At 44.1% G+C, this 18,350-nt stretch overlaps 3 protein-coding genes across 3 annotated transcripts; 1 reads left to right on the top strand and 2 right to left on the bottom strand.

Annotated features, from left to right (window-relative positions):
* Positions 1 to 256: 256 nt before the first annotated feature.
* On the bottom strand, positions 257 to 2,411 carry has1 (hyaluronan synthase 1). Its single transcript, XM_069656905.1, has 4 exons — positions 1,716 to 2,411; positions 1,392 to 1,617; positions 1,139 to 1,271; positions 257 to 932 (listed from the first exon to the last, which is right to left on the bottom strand). Exons 1-4 carry the CDS (start codon positions 2,409 to 2,411, stop codon positions 257 to 259), a joined length of 1,731 nt encoding a protein of 576 aa, XP_069513006.1.
* A 3,014-nt stretch (positions 2,412 to 5,425) lies between these two features.
* Positions 5,426 to 6,566, bottom strand: LOC138584486 (trypsin-3-like). Its single transcript, XM_069656734.1, has 5 exons — positions 6,527 to 6,566; positions 6,290 to 6,443; positions 5,875 to 6,137; positions 5,653 to 5,789; positions 5,426 to 5,575 (listed from the first exon to the last, which is right to left on the bottom strand). Exons 1-5 carry the CDS (start codon positions 6,564 to 6,566, stop codon positions 5,426 to 5,428), a joined length of 744 nt encoding a protein of 247 aa, XP_069512835.1.
* Positions 6,567 to 13,881: 7,315 nt separating this feature from the next.
* LOC138584484 (chemerin-like receptor 1) lies at positions 13,882 to 16,913 on the top strand. The gene has a single exon (XM_069656733.1). It carries the CDS (start codon positions 13,882 to 13,884, stop codon positions 15,025 to 15,027), a length of 1,146 nt encoding a protein of 381 aa, XP_069512834.1. The 3' UTR covers positions 15,028 to 16,913.
* Positions 16,914 to 18,350: the final 1,437 nt, after the last annotated feature.

Here is an 18,350-nt window from a genome sequence, read left to right as displayed (position 1 = left end):
AGCCCTCAGTACTGTTTCAATGTGCAACAACACCTCCATATGAAGCCTTTGTCATTAACCCTCACATATATTAATGATATTTCTTTCACTTTTTTTAAAAGTGCTTTCATCCACATTACCAATATCTTTTTTTTTTGTGGTTTAGCAGCTACATGAAAACCTTCTGACAGTGACTATAAATAAATAAATGAAGTGAATAAAATAAGATCTGTAGTTGATTCAAATAAATTATCCTCCTTCACTGGACTCTTTAGACCTACACATTCAGTGTGTAACTCCGAGCGCGTTTCCTCATCACCCTGCGAAACCACACCCAGTAGAGACCCATCATAAGCAGCCAGTAGCATACGTAGGCCACACAGCCAAAGACAAGGAACTCAATCTCTGCTTTCTTTGCTTCAGTTGACCAGTCCATTTGACTCTCCTCGTAGATTGTGTAACCGAGCCCTCCTAGTAAAATAGCCGCCCACACTGACAGAGGGAGGAGAGGCATGTAGTTCCCTACGATCTTACGCCTGCCCGACGTGCCCCAGCTGCTTTTGTTCATGGTGATAATGGCGAAATACTTAGCGGGCAGCAGGCTGGTCATGTACAGAGCCGAGTACAGGGACATGAACACCATGACAAAGTCTCTGCGCAGGATGCAGGCGTAGGCCGCTTTCACCAGCCCGATCAGCTGGATGCAGCACAGGATCCACAGGATGTCCCACAGCGTGCCGGTCCAGAACAGCTGGATGATGGTGGCGGTGACAAAGAAGGGGAAAATACCTGAGACGATGGACTCGTAGGTCATCCACAGGTGATGCTTGTGCCACCACATGGAGTTGTAGAGCCACTCGCGGAAGTACGACTTTGTCCAGCGGGTCTGCTGGTTGAGCCAGCGCAGGAACTGACCGGGCGTCTCCGTGTAGCATTTGGAGCGGGCCGTGTATCTGAAGGAAACGTATGAAAAATGTATCATTACAGCAAAAATAACAGCATCAAAATAACTGTGTCTCATGTCATTTCCTCTGACAATCAATGAGAATGTCAGTCAATGATCTGATCTGACTCCATAACTGATCAGCCCCTCAAATCAACAGGTTTAGGATTAATTATCGTGTGACAAAGACAGACATCAGTATCACTATCTACTTACTTTGTGGCGTAGCCCATGCTCAGCATCCGGTTGGTTAGATGTCTGTCGTCCCCAAATGTGCAATGAGTTCCTAAAAACTTCTGATTGTACCAGGACTCCAGAAACTGCTGGAGGAGGTCGTTCCTGTACAGACCTTCAGGAAACCACAAAAGAAACACACAATGAGTGACAACAGTGCGTTTAGGACATGACAACCACTGCTAGACAATCGTCACGTTGACATCGCCAGAGGAGAATTGTTTGTTGTTCTTACCCAGAGGGCCGCTGATGCAGGACACGCAGTTGAAGAAGGACTGGCAGGACCTCTCGATGTTGAAAGCCATCCAGTACCTGAGGCTGCTCATGAAGCTGATGTAAGACTCTTTCTGGTTGAGGATCATCACGTCTCCTCCCACGGCACCGTACTTCTGGTTGCTCTCCAGCACTTTGCACAGCTCCATGGTGGCCAGAGGGTCCAGCTTTGTGTCGGAGTCACACACCTGGGGAGGGATAAGGAGGGGCACGTCATAAAAAATGTCATTTTCTTTCAATAAAATCTGCTTAATTAAAAAAATGTGCATAAAAGAAAAATAGATACCTGTATGTAGTCAACTGAATCTCCGAGTGCTTTGAAGGCCGTGTACATCACCTCCCGCTTGCCGCCCCACTTCTGCATGATGCACACACACCTAGTGCTCTTAATCAAGCGCTCTACCTCTTTTCTCTGAGGGTCCTCTCCTATGATATAATCAGCATCGCCTGCAGGACCTGTTTTAAATCCCATTTCTATGTCCTGCTGGGCCTGGATGGGGTCCCATGTGTGATAGTTGTTCTTCCACTCGAAAAAGCCGGGGTCCTGGTCAGCAAACACCTCTCTGAACATGTCCATCATGTATCTGTCATCGTCTGAGTTCCCGTCTATCACCATGATGATGCGCAGCAGCTTGGGCGGATACTTCAGGGCCCTGATGGAGTTCAGGCACTCTCTGAGATAGACGGGGTCCTCCTGGAAAGCGGAGATAGTGAAGCCGATGGTTTTGGTAAAGGTGCACGCTTCTGTTCGAGCTTTCATCCGCCGGTGCTCAATGAACGCGAAGAGGCTCTGGACCAGGACGTGTAGGGTGAGGAGCAGTCCGTAAAAGCCAAAGGAGATGATTCCGTACGGGGAGGTGGCCAGCTGGAAACCCGCAACGTAGGCCCAGACCATCACACCCAGGACCAGCAGAGCGAAGAGGAAGGTGAAGATGGCGCGGATTGTGGAGCTCAGCTTCTTCAGTAAAGGTTTCAGCTCCATCTTGTTTCCTTTTCTATGAGAGACACGAACACACCTCACGTTAGTTTGGCCTGTACGTCATAAAGCTCTTGTGTGCAGCTATACCAAGCGGCACATAAAAAGCTTTAAACTTAGTCTAATATTCTGAAAAGAATGAATATCACTGACATCTGTGGCCTTTTGTGATCAAACACATGTAACATTTCAGGAGATAAAATAACACATGCAGTGGATCTGAATACTCTGATTATTATCACTTATTATCTTGTTTGAATTTGTACAATTATATTATATTATTATATTAACAAAATAAAATATAAGAGCTTATATATCAGATGAAACAAAACAAAATACTTTATTCTGAAACAACAGAAACAGTTGCGGCTAAAGCAAAAAGTGAGAACTGTACTTCTCCACCCGCTGAATTAAATATTACATAACTCAAAGAGTTAGTGTAAATGTCACATGTAAGCACGAGGCATCTTTTTTATTTGAACTATATCATCTACAATGACTTGAATTAATTAATTCTTTAGGAATTATTTTGTAATAAATTTAAATGAATTATTTTCGTAATTTAAAGTGAAATTACAATGTTTTTTATTAGTTAACAGCAATTACAAAAACAGCAAAAAACAAACAACAATTAAAAACAATTTAACAGCAATAAATAAATGTAACTAAAAATGACAACAGTGTATTTTGAACCCTACCTGGTCTGATGTTCCCCTTCTTTAAATTCCCGCTACATCCACTCCGTGTATCTCTTGTCTGGTGGCTTGGAGTGAAGTCAGTGGACTTTATAAGCTTCCAGGTTGAAGACGGGGTGAAGCCTTGCGCGCGCCTTTTATGTCTTGTGAATTACGCGCGCCCGCTGACTAAGCCGTGCGTCAGGAGGCGGTGGTCCCGCCGGCGGAGCACACCAGCGTGCATGCTGTACACTGCTTTGTTGAATTATTTTACCATGGAGATCATAAGTCTGGGACCTCCTGCGACACAGTTTCTCAAAGAGGGAGCATCTCAAACTTTGCGCAACTTTCAATTAGACACACTGTTGACCTGTCATCTGATTTAGTGGCTGACTTGCATTTCCCATTCTTCTTACTCATAATGTATTTAACACAAACTCTGTAGGGAACTTCTTTACTATTCTTATGTTTTCTCTTACAATTTCTCAGTCTAAACCTATACCACAGAACAAACATGAACCTTTAATCAATTCATTTAATTGCACACATAGCGTAGCTTCCAAACGTGGTTAATTAGGACAAACATATTTTCAAAATTGCAGTCAGTTGTTTAAAACTGTGAATATTAAAGATAAAAGTCAGGAACCTGTGCGTCCACTGAACAAACGTGGAGCTGATCCACCACATTATCCGCGAGAGAGAAAAGAGAAGTTCAAATCAGTTTCAACCTTTTACACAAGTCGGATGCTGCCCTCTGCTGGCAGCCGCCTCACACTGCAAGAGTACTAAACTAAGTGGTGGACGAGTCCTAGGAAGAAGGGAAAAGTAGGTCTTGGTTTTAATAGAAGAAGAGTCAAAGTTAGAGTCAGGGAGTCTATGTTTTTCTTCCTCCTCTGATTCACTGCATCGCTGCCGCCACTGTCCTGACTCAACCATCATTTCATCCCAGGAGAGTTTCTTTACAGGGACATTTGTTGACCGCTCATGAGGGTCCCCACCCTTAGCCACAAGAGCTGGCCGAGCCGTCAACATGCTTCATGTCAGACCCGAATAGAAGCCACCAGGCTGCTGATGTCATGTGCGGAGGCTGTGCCAGTCCATGTGTGTAGGGACGGGGAACAGGCCTAACTCACTGAACATGTTATTATATGTTGGCTTTCTCCGTGAGATCTGTGTGCTTCATTCATTTGCTCTGCTTGTTTTGTAGATTTGTAGGCCTCAAGTTATACGTGCATCTTCAAATAATGCTTGAACTTAATGTAATCTGAGTGTCCGCTTATATAACTATAGATATGAAATATGTATTTTCTCTTTCCCTATTCTCCCTCTTCTAGCTTCATTTTTATGTGAAGGTCATGGCCAAACTGCTGCTTTGTTCTGAAATGTCCCCAGCTAATCATCTCGATCACTGAGGGATGAGCTGCGGCCACATCAAGAACACGTTTTGACGCAGCAGAAGGAGGAGGAACCTTTTTACCGAGCGGCTCGTAAACATGGTTTGTGGATTTCTGTTAGATTCAAAACATGGACATCTGTGTCGACAGAGTCAACATCCTGCCCAAGGCCGGAGACACATTTAAAAAAAAGAAAAAAGAAAGCGAATGCAGCATCCAAGTCCTCGTAGCAATGAGAAGCTATTTATTGTACTCAGAAACCTCGTTAGGTCTTTATTCTGTGGTCAAAGAGAAGTCGGGTGACTCACTCCTCCGCTCCGTGCCACGCCCAGGAAACCAAAATCCACTGAAATCAATTTGGGATTTTGTGACACAAGTGCACCTGATGTCTTATTTTTCCACGGCCACCGGGTTTTTTATTTCAAACACGACTATCACAATCCGCAGATCTTTACCTCTTATAACTGTGATAAGCCGGAAAAAGTAGAGTCGGCTGTCTTGGTGCAGCAGCTCTCCACAATCACTGATTATGGAGCGAGACCAGAGTGTGCAAAGTACTTTACACTTTCTGCCCACAGAGAGCAGTGCAGCAGCATTTTTTAAAGTGATGATTTAGTGTTGGCCGACTGTAAATGTCAGGTTTGTTCCTCAACCGTTCTGCTGAGGAGAGTGTGAGAGAAACACATGTGCACATTCAGGGTAAAGTCAGTGTGAGTCAGAGCCTATATTTGTCACACAGTAGAGCCGTGCCATTTTGATTTGCAATCATGCTTAACAAAGCTATGAATTATGGGAGTGAGCTCGCACACTAATGAGACACGAACCCCTGTCTGTCGGTTCACTGTGATTTAAAGTGTGACACATTAAAGACACATTGCACACACAGCGCACTATGAAGTGGACTTTACTGTTGTTGCCAGATCACATGTGAACTATTCGACGTCTTTCCCGCTCAGCCGGACGCCATGGTGTTCTTGATCCAGGAGATGTAGTTGCACACTTTGGTGTACACCCCCGGCTTGTTTCTCTGAGCGCAGCCCTTCCCCCAAGACACGACTCCCTGCAGCTCTCCGCCACACATCAAGGGACCCCCGGAGTCACCCTGAAGACACAGAGACGAGGTTATCTTTCACAGGTAGAAGCATTTCTGCTGCTGCAGCCTTTCTTGTCTTTTATTACCTGACAGGAGTCCTTCCCTCCCTCCAGGTAGCCGGCACAGATCATGTTCTCAGTGATTTGGAAAGGGTATGAATTAAAGCAGGTGTCATCGCTCAGGAGGGGGACTTCAAGGCACTGCAGCTTATGAGGATATTTCGCTGGAGAAGACAGACAGAGAGAATGCATCAATAGTCTTAACGGGAAGACAGAGAGTCTCAGTGTGTTCAGTTTAGAAGTACTCACAGCCCTCATCGCTGGGCCGGAGATTCCCCCATCCAGAGATCTGACACTTTGCTCCGTCGCTGGCACACTTTGAAGGAAGCTTAGCAGGACGCACGTAGCTGTTCAGGGTGGCGGGTCGACTCAGCTTGATCAGCATGATGTCGTTGTCCTGTGAGCGGGAGTTGTAGTCAGGGTGTCGGATGAACTTGGCAGACATGATGTACTGTTCGGTGCCTTCAGGTTCCCAGAGGTCGTGCTCGCCCAACCGAATTTCTACATCTGACCTGTGAGAAAAACGTTATCTTCTACTTTTACTGCTTCTTCAACAGAGAAAATCAAGTATTAAGACACACTCTAAAGCCATCAGTGCTCAGCAGCTGCTGGAGTTTTCATTTCCAGGCTGTACAGGGAGGTTAAAAATCACCACCCGTCTTACTTTGATTTGCAGTGTGCGGCAGAGAGCACCCACTCCTCAGACAGAAGCGTCCCACCACAGAAGTTGTACCCCGTGTAGAGAGACACCTGGTGGGGTACGGAGTTCTTTGGACACTCATATCCTCCAACGATCTTGTCATCTTCCTTCAGGGCGACTGCAGATGTTCAAAAGTGAGACGCAAAATCATCATTAACCATTTTAAAAAGTCAGTCTGCGCCCACAGGGTCTGTACTGTACCTGCGCCTCCAAAGAGAGTCAGAAGAAGGAGCAGCTTCATGCCTGCTGTCTGTCCGCCCAGCAGATTAATGGAAACCTGTTAGTTTCAGGTATTTGAGTCCTCTTATCTCTCTTCTCTCAAGGTCCTCTATCACCAGAGGTACACATTAAACACCGAACATGTGTTACATTCCCCAGAACACTGAGTTTAATGTACAGTACGCAGTGAGAAACATTTCCAACAGTAAAAAGTGGTGTTTGGAATTCCCCTCCGTCAGTCAGCACTTTGTGTGTGTTTGTGTTGTTTTCTGGTTGTGTGATTTCATAAGGCAGCTGTACTTTACAAAAGGTTGACCCAACAGGCGTATTATAAAATCACATACTGGATATGACGAGAGCACTGTGAACCAACAGAGGGACGATCAGCCGGGTGGATGTTGAGTAACTCTTGGTATGTTGGTAACTCGTGCGGTAAAAGATGCTCAACAACCAGAGGGCTATTGCAAAAACATGCATCTGCTTCAGTGTTCTGCCTGCTCGTAAGAGATCGGCCTCCTGCTTATCAGCAAGCTGCGGCCTTTAGTGGGTGTTTTGCAATAGATGATACGAAGGTGTTAATAGTTTTGGCTGCTGCACGGCTCATAAAGCGGACAAACACGATCATATTATGTGATATCTTCGGATCCTGTGTTATCGTCAGTTTCCTGTGATCAGTGACAGCAAAAGCATTAAGGAGAGTTTTTTAAAAGAAAGAAACGCAGCCGTATTTACCATTTAATTTAGCTGCCCGTAAAGCAGAGCTCTCTTTGACAGTTTCCTTTTTTAATCCTGTTTTGTAATTCAATTCCACAACAGCTTGGGAAACCAACCTCCCTTTTCCTCCCAGCTTTGGATTTGAAACATCAAAAAGGAAACCAGCACTCGACTGTTAGAGCATTGCAAAACTACCTGTCACTGCTGAGTCAAGGTTAGAGCAGGGAGCGGTACCAGGCTCCGTTACTCATGTGTGAGCATAGGTGTTTATCAGCAGCAGACAGGAAAACATCTGAATGCGAGGGTGCACTTTAGCGAACCGTGTGATTATACACTTACGGTTAAGATATAACGCATTCCCATCCAGCACAGGCAGGTTCCCCCACCCCTCATTATGTGTGGCGTACGCGTCTGCCTCGCTCCTCCTGCACATCATCGCGAACAAGTGCGACAACTTGGCACACTTCTCTGAGAGACTTCTGTCCATAAAAATACAGTTATCTCAGGTTGCATGTGCTCGCTGTCGTCTTGCGTTTGATCGCTTGTTGTGTGTATATTTCACCAGAAAGTAGGGGAACATTTTCATTAAGTTTTCAATAGTAAAAACGAAGCTACAGGACATTTATTGGAGAAAACTAAATCATTAAAATGTGCAGCAAAGAGTCACAAAGTTAATTGAGGCGCATGTGACACCCAGATGCCTGTTTAGTTGCACATCTGCAAAATCAGCTGCATTTAGAAACATCTCTGCGATCTAAAAGAGCCATCGACCTTTAATAATGAAAAGCAGCACCGCCTTTTTTAACCCTTTCGTTCAAATGTTCCATAGAGGTCACCATCTGCTGCTCCCTGTTCAACAAGTGCCCCTAATCCTGTTTCACTGTACCCCAAAATACCCCGGGACAGACAGAGGGAGCTCTGTGTCACAGATCTGCATGAGTTATGCACTGCCAGGCTTGTTTGCTGTCAGACGCATTATTCATATCCTTCAGGCCTGCTGAGGGGGGACCGGGCGCTGTGGTGCAAAGCAGGAACGAATGTAAGGAAGTGGTTTAGGTTATTGAGGTTCGGCTTTTCCCCCCCCCCGTGTGCGGTTTACTTCATGGAAAAAACTGTCAGTGAGCCATCGGGGAAGAAAGCAGTTGGCACCAGTTTTGCCTTGAAAAACAAAATTCCTGACCTCTCCACAGCCGTGAGCCCAGGGTTTGATTTCCAGTCAGCACCGCAACAAGATCAACAAACCTTTGAGGTTTCAGGAGGCAGCAGATTCTCACTATTTGTGTCTTTGCATCGCGGAAGCGCAGAAGTTTCTACACGACAGTCGACGTGCCACACGTTTCATAAAAAGACGGTGGATTTAGAAACGTTGTGAGCTCACTGTGTGTTTTGCAAAACAGCAGAGAAGAAAAATACTGGGTGTATTACACTGATGCTTGGAGCGGGAGTGTGTCATTAGTACTGCACTGTCACACACACAGACACACACACACATACATGCCTTTAAGTTGCATATCTGGTCGCTCCCCTCACTCTCCCAGGTGTCTAAGTGAATAATAAACCCTCCAAACTCCATCTGCATTCATCACCCTCTGCTAAATCTAAATTCCCTTTAAACCTCCACTAGTTGTTTTACACACCCAAATTGGTATTTGTGCGGCACACACATAATTACACGTTTGGTTGGTAAATCAAGAACTCTGGCAAGCCCTGGCCTCTGAAGGCTTCCCTCAAACTATAGCCTTGGGATGGCTATTAATATCCCCTACAGACAGCAGCACTGAAACGCTCTGCCTGCAAGTTCTGTTACAAAACTGTGCAGCAAACAATCCAAGAAACACAGTCGAGCACAGAAAGGAAAAGTGGACGTTGTGTTGCTCAAGAGGGTCGGGACCAAACAAAACAAAGCAGTGGCACTGTCTAGACTTGAGCTAAAAGTGTAATGTCATTTAGCACTGCGAAGTGTACATGTGAAGTAATGAACAACTGGGTCAGCGTATTTGAAACAGTTTCCTGGATTTAGAGGGAACTGTTTTTGGTGCCGGTGAAGGATATTGCTCAGCGGGGAGGAAAGTTCAGACGCTGAATATTTATGTATCCAATGATAACAGACGTGTGTCCTCCTACACGCTCAATAAGGGTGTTGCTGTGAGCCCATGCAGAGGCTGAGAGAGTGCGTACACAGACACGCTCACACACACACCTAGTGTCTCTCTCTCTTTCACTCTCTCTCCCTCTCGCCTTCCTTCCTCCCCCTCACATCTGGAGTATTGGCAGGACACAGTTCCTGTGTGGTGTGTGTGTACATTAGCAGGGGGGTTCAGTATTTTAGGGTTGGGCCGATTGTAGCGGCTCACACCACGCAAATGTGATCAGTTCAAGATTTTGAGGCTCATTGTTTCACTGTGTGAACGACTGAGGGGTTCAAGACAGAAGATGTTTCTTTTTCTGCTTGACATCAACATCAAAGACATCAGGTTGAGATTTTTATTTACTTTTTATAAGTGGTGCATAAAAATATGTAATAAAAAACCCTTCAAAGTTTTCATTTTGCACATATTCTTTAATGGTTCATTCATCCATCTGTTATCCATACCGTTAATCATGTTCAGGTCGCAGGAGCCAATCCTAGCTGTCATTGGGCGAGAGGCGGGGTATGTCCTCGATCAAGCGCCAGTCTATCACCAATGAACTGAACAAGCATGTCTTTGGACAGTGTGAGGAAGCCAGAGTACCTGCAGAGAACCCACGCATGCAAACTCCACACAGAAAGGCCCACTATGTGCAAACAGGGATTTCGAACCAGTGACCTTCTAGTTGTGAGGTTCATTTACAATTCTTTAAATTCAACTTCCTATGAGGCAATAAGCTGGCTCTCGGGGCATTAAAAATAGTACTGGCAATTGACAATGATCTTAAAAAGAATCAGTCGTCCTGAAGGTTAGCGGTTCGATTCCCAGCATCCATCCATCCATTATCTATACCGCTTATCCTGTTCAGGGTTGCGGAGGGGCTGGAGCTGATCCCAGCTGTCATTGGGTGAGAGGCGGGGTACACCCTGGACTGGTTGCCAGTCAATCACAGGGCAGACACACAACCTTTCGCACTCACACTCACACCAATGGGCAATTTAGAGTCTAAATTAACCGAACAAGCATGTCTTTGGACTGTGGGAGGAAGCCGAAGACCCCGGAGCGAACCCACGCATGCACGAGGAGAACATGCAAACTCCGCACAGAAAGGCCCACCATGTCCTCAGCATCTATAGAGTATATGTCGTAGTGTCCTTGGGCAAGATACTGAACCCCTTGTTGCTCCTGAAGCCATATCCATCGGGTACGAATGTGTGTGACAGCTTAACTGGTTTGTGCCCTTGCATGGCACTACATTAGTGTGTTAAAGGGCCAGTTCGGCAATTTTCAACCTCAGTCCTATCATGCTATTATGGGGAGCTAATGCCATTATGGTAGAAAAAATGCAATTTGGCTCTGTGCCTTTGGAGGACCCTATCCGCTTCTCCGATGGGCCCTGGAAAACCTCCGCCAGACTATGTAAAATGCGTCATCTGACGGAGGCCAGGGAGCTTGCTTAACTACACTTCCTCAATCCAGGACGGCCGCCTCTGATGTCATGTCTCGTTCAAAATGGTCAGGTTTGAAATGTAGACTGCAGACCTGAAGATTTTTTAGACGATCCACCGGTATATTCTCATCGTATTTCAGATTCTGTACCGCTCTGAGCCATTGTCTGCAGAGATCAATGTCCTTGACTGGAAAACGGTAGCATTTCACTCCAGCGTCTCTCGCTGGGCCGTTCCTTTCAGAGGGAGGGGCGCAATGCATGCTGGGTGTTGTAGGAATGTAGAATGGGCGAAACCACGAGCTGTTTGTACAACTTTCTCCATAGCTATGGCGCCGATTTCAAATATTATTGCTTCTATCGATTACAGAGAACACCGACTTTGACTGACAGCGGCTTTTTCCAGGGGCCAATTTAATGTGTGTGTGATGGAGTGAATGTCACATGTAGAGTAAAGACAACAAAGGTGTCACATATGTGTCTGTCTGTTTAAATACATATTAAAGTTGGCCTGTCAGGATACTATGATGTGAAATTGAGCCACATTCAGAATGAATCTTGTACACACACATATATAAACTTCAGTGTTTTAAGACACAGATTACTGAGAATGAAGAATACAGTGATTTTTTTGTATTTTCCCACTCAGTGCACTCATAACCACGTCATGCAGATGAACAAATGTGTGGGCAGTGCATGGGCAGCAGAGTTAAGAGGAACCATGTGGGAGGAAACATGAAGTAAAACTCATATGAAACATTTCCCCCTCACAGAAAGGTAGGGCTGCACTCTGGAGACATGAGGCTAACTTTCTGTCTCTGCAGCCAACACGCCCACATGTTCAGGCCTCCATCTTGCTCTTATTAATATATGTCCATGTGTTTGTCTCTTCCTGTTGTGTCTGTGTGATTGATTAGAGTCTGTGCATGCACATTCCACATGGGAGATTTGAACAGTGCAGCAGGAAGAGCTTCTTATCTCTTCTTATCATTTAGCTAATCTTCAGTGTCTGTGTTATTGCAAGGTCTTGGATAGATTTCAACTCCAATTTCCAGGCTCGGAGATCTTGACTGTGATATTTTTGAAGTAAAACAGCAGCAGGAATGTGCCAGGCAGGTTTAAAAGATGAAATTGCAGCAATTACAGCCTCAATTTGCTTCAGGGTGTGTGTATGAATTCCCTTTTGTTTTAAGCTAGCAATCAGTTCTGCGGTTGTTTCTGTAGTAAAACTTGTGCACCTTTTGGCAGATATTTTGAATGTCACATGCTTCAGGAATGAAGGCTTCAGTTTAATGAGGAAGAAGTATTCTTCAGTGACCAAAAACATCCAATACTGTGCCAAGATGTTCCTTTTTTAACTTTGGAGCTCATGCATTTTTTTATTTTTTATTTTTTTTACAATTAACCAAAGTGACTAAGCTGCAAAACTACAGCTTCTGTTTGAGGAGTGTGTGCGTGCAAACAATGTCTATCTTCATAAAACACATGTATACTTATTCAAAATGATCTCTAAGAGGATGCAAAAAAACCCAATATACTGTAGATGACTTATATTTTGCCTTAATATGAGCCTAAATTCCATAATGTGACAAAAAGCTGATTTTTTTCTCCAAACGTCTCCCTCTTTTTTCCACAGAGGCACCACAGTTATGTGTCCAGATTCAAATAGTCAGTGGCACAAAGGGAGTAGCCTGCTATTTCATAAAAGTGCAAGGCAACCTTAAATCATCGACAGATGCTGCTGTGACTTTCTTTCATGTAGTGCCGGATGAAGAGAGGGGACATTAAAATGTATCAATAGTATGTAACCTACCAAAGTCCATTCACACGATCAACACGGGGCAATTACCTCGAGCAAACATGACCTCAACCCACAGGGAGAAAAACACATTACGCAGCAGGATCACGGTGCACATGAGAAGTCACCGCTCCACTCCTTCTCAGGTAGTCATCTTGACAAACCCACAATTTATGCATTTAGTTGTTTGGTTGCTTGGTGTTTTCTCTTTCGGAGTTTCCCAGCTAAATTTCAGGAGGACTTGTCTTGGCAGGATTTTGCGTCACACTCAAGATGAACAGAGCAGCACAGTTAATAAGAGAACGTGTCTGTCCACCAGTGAAGCCTCAACTGTGTTTTCTTTTACAAAATGTAAAGTATTCTGCAGCGCATGAACAGGAAAATATAAAGCCTACAGTGCAAAAGGTTTTATGGAACTTAAATGAGGAGAGTGCGCGCGCCCGAGGCGCCGCCTCGATGTGGGCGATGACGTCACATACTTAAGGAGTCAGGGATCAGAAATCCAATAATCCCGCAGACGAGGCAAACTTCGTTCAGAGTTGCCTTTGCAGCGGACACATCCTCACCGTACTGGCGCTTTGTGAAAGGTAATGTCCATTTATTTAATCTCACTGACCTGAAGGGGAAAATAGACGATAAAAGCCTCTTATGTAGGCTTTAGAATATACTCTGGAAAACTCCAAAAGTCTGGAATTTAAACCGCTTTGTTTCAAGGAGTTTGTGGTTATTTCATGTCTTTGTGAGCTATCAGGGCGAACTATGTCAAACTGTAAACTGTGTACAGTGCGTGAGAACATCTTTGTTGATGCAATAGAGTAAGGGTTAAAGTCACTGTGGTGGTCAGACACACTTTGCTGAAGCCTATGCTACCGTTCCTCTTTTTACTTAATTTCACTTATCCTTTCACATGGAAATTTGTGCCCTGTAAGCAGTATTTTTGCTTTTACATGTACACAAGTGTGTTTTCTCAGCATTATAGAAAGATACAAGCCTCTAAAGTTGGGAAACTTTGTTTTAAATCCAAGATTTATCACCTGATCGTACATTAGTATATCATGGTTTGGACTGCTGCCCTATCAAGTAAAATCTATGTGCATCGTCTAGGCCTTATTGTGGAAGTTAAACATATAAACAGAACTTTTTTTTCTGAGCTGTTAAAGAACATTTTCTAAGAAAACTCTAATCTCTCGCTCAGTGAAATATGAAATTCTTAACTTTAACTTTTGTCTTTTTTGCAGGTCTCAAGACAATGATGGATCTAATGACCACTACCCCTTTCTACCACATCAATACAACAGATGCCACTGGAAAGAATGGCTCCATGTATGAGGACGACGACGACGAGTATGACTATAAGGACGAGCACGCTGAGCTGAGACAGTCTCTGAACATCATGTCTCTCATTGTTTACTGCCTGGCCTTTGTTCTTGGAGTGCTCGGGAACGGAGTGGTTATCTGGGTGACCGGCTTCAAGATGAAGAAAACAGTTAACACAGTTTGGTTCCTCAACCTCGCTGTGGCTGACTTCCTCTTCACTGCGTTCCTGCCTCTGAGTGTGACGTACACAGCCATGGATTTCCACTGGCCCTTTGGCAAGTTCATGTGCAAACTGAACAGCGCTATAAGCTTTCTGAACATGTTTGCCAGTGTCTATATTCTGGTGGTGATCAGTGTGGACAGATGTGTGTCTGTGGTGTGGCCCGTCTGGGCCCAGAACCACAGGAGTGTGCTTAAAGCGTCCTGTGTGAGTCTGGGTGTTTGGGTGCTGGCTCTGACTCTCAGCGCTCCGTACTTTGTCTTCAGAGACATTGGACCATCATACAACAACGATGATATCATCAACTGCTTCAACAACTTTGCTTTTTCTGACGACTATGAAACTCCGTCTGTGAATCAGCTGCGACAGTTTCGACATCAGGCCATGACCATCACCCGCTTCCTCTTGGGATTTGTAGTCCCCTTCACTGTCATCGTCTCCTGTTATGCTGTGATAATCCATCGTCTCAGGAGAAACCGCACCCTGGCCAGCAAATCAAGCCGGCCCTTTAAGATCATCGCTGCAGTTATCACCACTTTCTTCCTCTGCTGGGCTCCTTATCACATCATGGCTCTAATAGAGTTGGTCAATCACATGGCTACCCATACAAGTCAAACATTGGACCATGTCACCACTATCGGAGTCCCCATCGCAACCAGCCTGGCCTTTCTCAACAGCTGCCTGAACCCACTGCTCTATGTGTTCATGGGCCAAGACTTCAAGGATAAAGTGCGTAAATCCATCCTGAACGTGTTGGAGTCTGCTTTCCAGGAGGAGGTCTCTCGCTCTTACACATACACAAACTCAATGATCACCAGCCGGAGCAAAGAAAAGTCTTATTCTGATGCTGAAGTATAAGATCGTCCATGACGTATTAAACAAATACTCTAACTGTACATAGCAAATGTAAGCAGATATAAAAAAACAACCTTTTTTTAAAAGCTTTTTTAAATCAAGAAATCAAACATATATTATCTGAGACTGAAACATTTCACCTGTCACAGTTTTATTGATGAAAGTTTTATGATTGACTCACAGTCAGCCTCTCAGCATCACCTACAGGACTTTCATTATGGTGGAGCAGACAGGTGATAACATTGTACAGTAAGTTGTATAGATCCTTTTGTGATGCTTTCATGGGACTCAAAGTGGCGTAAAGGTTAAATGTTTTAGTTAACAAATGTTAGGCTTATTCAGGCTTTATCAAAAATAGAGATTACAGTGATTTACAGGGGACAAAAAGAAAGCTACACACATAAATACACACATGCAGGCACATTTATACACATCGGAATACTGTTTAGAAGAGCAAGAGGCTGGATGTAAGTGTCAATGTTTCTTCTGCACTCAATCTCGATTTACAGATTCTGCGCAAAAGGTGTTCTGGTTTACGTGAGTAGTCCGACTAGTCTCAACCAATCAGCAGGCTTTGGTTGTATGCAGAAACAGCAGTCCGTGTACTGTAATGCCATCCTTGCTCCCATCAGCGTTCTCTGGCCACAAATTAGCTTGAATTAAACTCTATAAACAGACATCTGCATGCAAGTGCAGCTAACAATCTGTTCTTAGACGTCAACTCCAGACTCCAGCTCCATTCTCGCTTCTCAAGTTGCTGGTCGGACTGTAAACAATGCAGCGCACAGAAAAGGAAGTCTTAGCTGGAAGGCCTTGATCGTTAACCGCTGGCTACACCGGAAGCCCAGAAAATTTAGCCGTGGCTCCTAGAGGTTGTTCTTCACTATACACACCTGTTGTTTGCTGCACTTTGACCCACAGCCAGCAGTGTTACCCAAGTTTAAGGTTGAATTTGTGCAACACAAGCGACAAAAGTTTACATTTTGTTGACAAAGTTAACATGTTTTTCATTTGTCACATGAACTCACCGTGATAGGGGAGTTTAAAAATACATTATGCCTTATATTTCTTGCCTTATAATAATACAGGAGGCTGTAAACTACGCATGTAGCTTCTAACAAGTTCATTTCCCAGCTTCCTCCTCACACCCAACTCATCCCAGCCACAGATTTCCTGTGTACATACTAAGTGAAGGTGAAGTGAGAAGTTAAACTACTTTAAGTAAAACTCATGTTGTCTGTATAGTGCTCTTTATTCATAAGATTTAACTGCTGCATGCTTTGATAAACCTGTTATTTACATCTGTCATTCAGCACAAGGACAGGTCAGTGTAAGCTTAATGAATACATATAGTCGCGACTATGACATTACTATGCTTAAAGTTGCAGCTGCATCGTGTACTTGGCTTAGTTTGATATGTTGATCATTATTGGATGTTTAGGGAGAGGGTACGTCTGTGACCCCTCGTCCTACACTCAGTGCATGTTGTGTATATAATCTGATTTTAATTTATCCTTTTCAGTCTTTATTTCACAGCTGAAACCAAAGATTTTTTTTTCATTATGACATTTCAAACTGACATTTTTTTCTCCACTAACAGCAGAAAAACTGAAAGATGCTCAGTTAACTGAAAAAAAGACAAAGTAAAACCATGAAATAAACTCATTTTACATGTAGAGCCGGTGACTTTTTGACCATTAATGTCCTATAACGAGACCAATCAAATGTAAATAATAGAGTGGCACACTCACTATATTTATGTATGACTTCAATATAGGTGGCATAAAGCATTTAAACTGACTAAAAAGCCTTATTACAATGTAAGCTATGTAAAAATGATCATTAGATTTTGTTGTGTTTTTTACTTTTAGTGGGAGTCAATAAATGATGACAATAATGACGACTGATGTGGTTCTTTTTGTTACCATCATTTCCATTATTTAAATATTATCCTGATTATATGTGTTTTTATATCACATACACAACAATACTCATGATCTAACAACATATAAAACCTGATCATTAAACAAATCGACCACAAGGGTGTACTTTTAAAGTTGTTACTCTTCATCCATATTATTACAGACATGGCCAGCAGAGGGCGCTGTTTCCCAGCTGTCCTCAGGCAGGCTTTAAATGCTCTTTGTGTTTCACAAGTGAGGACTGGACTGGAGTTTTTAGACTCTTTCCATTTTCCGGGCACATTGGAAGTCCCCGAAGCCCAAATCTGTCTCTTAAATCAAGCCGAGCAAACATGAGAGGGGCAAAACACGGGACTGCACTGAGTGATTTGCAGCTCTTAATAGTGCTTCTAATCTGTTTGCACTGTTTATGGCTGCATATGAATCATTGTGTTCCAGGCTATTCTTTTCACTTCAGTCCATTCATGTCAGGTGAGGCAGTCAGGTAAATCAGCTGTTATGATGGACAAATAACCAGAGCAGGCTGTTCTGCAAGGTCAGTTTTTATTAGTCACTTCTAATACATGTCATATGATTCTAATAAACTCGATGTGGTACCAGTGATTTTTTTTATTAGTTTTAGTGAAATAGTTTGGACATACATCTGTAGATACTTCTGGACACATCTTCAGGTGTTTCGGGTCTTTTAACAGCCTACACCCTCCTCCAGGTGACCCAGCCAGGGCCGATCAGACCGCTGACTCCCTGACTCCCCTCTTTTGAGCCACAGCCATCTTGAGGCCCTCTCTGCCGCGTCAGTTGTACTGCGATGGCTCTCCTCTTCCTCTCTCCCTCGATGCCCAAGCCGGTGTAGGCTCTGGCCGGAGAAAGGGGTGCAAGACCCTGACATCCAACCTCCAATGGGAAACATCTTGCCCTCCATCCAGCTTGCTGACAGTCGCTGACCAGTCCCGCGTACTTGGAGAGCTTCCTTTCAAACGCCTCTTCCAAGCGATCTTCCCACGGAGACTGTAAGCTCCGGCGGCACAGCTTGCTTGGTTGAATCCATCACGAGGACGATGTCTGGTCGCAGGGTGGTGGCTGCAATATGGCTGAGAAACTTCAGCTGCCGTTCAAGGTCCACAAACAATTGCCAGTCTCTTGCTGAGGTCAGGATACCAGCAGTGACCAACGCTGACTTTGAATAGATTAAAAATATATTAATTTCCCATTTAACAGTCTTTGAATGTGATGAAAACACACAGAAAAACATAATTATAATGGTGCAGTACTTTGCCTGTCTTTGTCAGGTTTAACTTGATGTTTGGTATGATCGTAGAATAAAGAAATCTGCAGATGAACTGTTCTGTAAAGAAACGAGAGTGCTCAACCACAACTGTGGGTGAATTATGGGAATGTTTCAGT

This window comes from Semicossyphus pulcher, unplaced genomic scaffold, assembly GCF_022749685.1.
Source record: "Semicossyphus pulcher isolate SPU_LCO1_2020_fin unplaced genomic scaffold, fSemPul1.0.p SCAF_9, whole genome shotgun sequence".
Taxonomy (NCBI): Eukaryota; Metazoa; Chordata; class Actinopteri; order Labriformes; family Labridae; genus Semicossyphus; species Semicossyphus pulcher.
Note: the sequence above shows the minus strand (reverse complement) of the source record. Positions and strands in the feature narration are given on the sequence as shown.

Bases quoted from the DNA above. Each gene is read 5' to 3' on its own strand.
- has1 (XM_069656905.1), bottom strand. From the start codon at position 2,411: ATGGAGCTGAAACCTTTACTGAAGAAGCTGAGCTCCACAATCCGCGCC. The intron at 1,272-1,391 runs GTAAGAACAACA...GGTTTCCTGAAG, and splicing joins CTGCATCAGCGGCCCTCTGG to GTCTGTACAGGAACGACCTC. The intron at 933-1,138 runs GTAAGTAGATAG...CGTTTCCTTCAG, and splicing joins AGCATGGGCTACGCCACAAA to ATACACGGCCCGCTCCAAAT.
- LOC138584486 (XM_069656734.1), bottom strand. From the start codon at position 6,566: ATGAAGCTGCTCCTTCTTCTGACTCTCTTTGGAGGCGCAG. The intron at 6,444-6,526 runs GTACAGTACAGA...GAACATCTGCAG, and splicing joins GACTCTCTTTGGAGGCGCAG to TCGCCCTGAAGGAAGATGAC. The intron at 5,790-5,874 runs GTGAGTACTTCT...TGTCTTCTCCAG, and splicing joins CCGGCCCAGCGATGAGGGCT to CGAAATATCCTCATAAGCTG.
- LOC138584484 (XM_069656733.1), top strand. From the start codon at position 13,882: ATGATGGATCTAATGACCACTACCCCTTTCTACCACATCAATACAACA.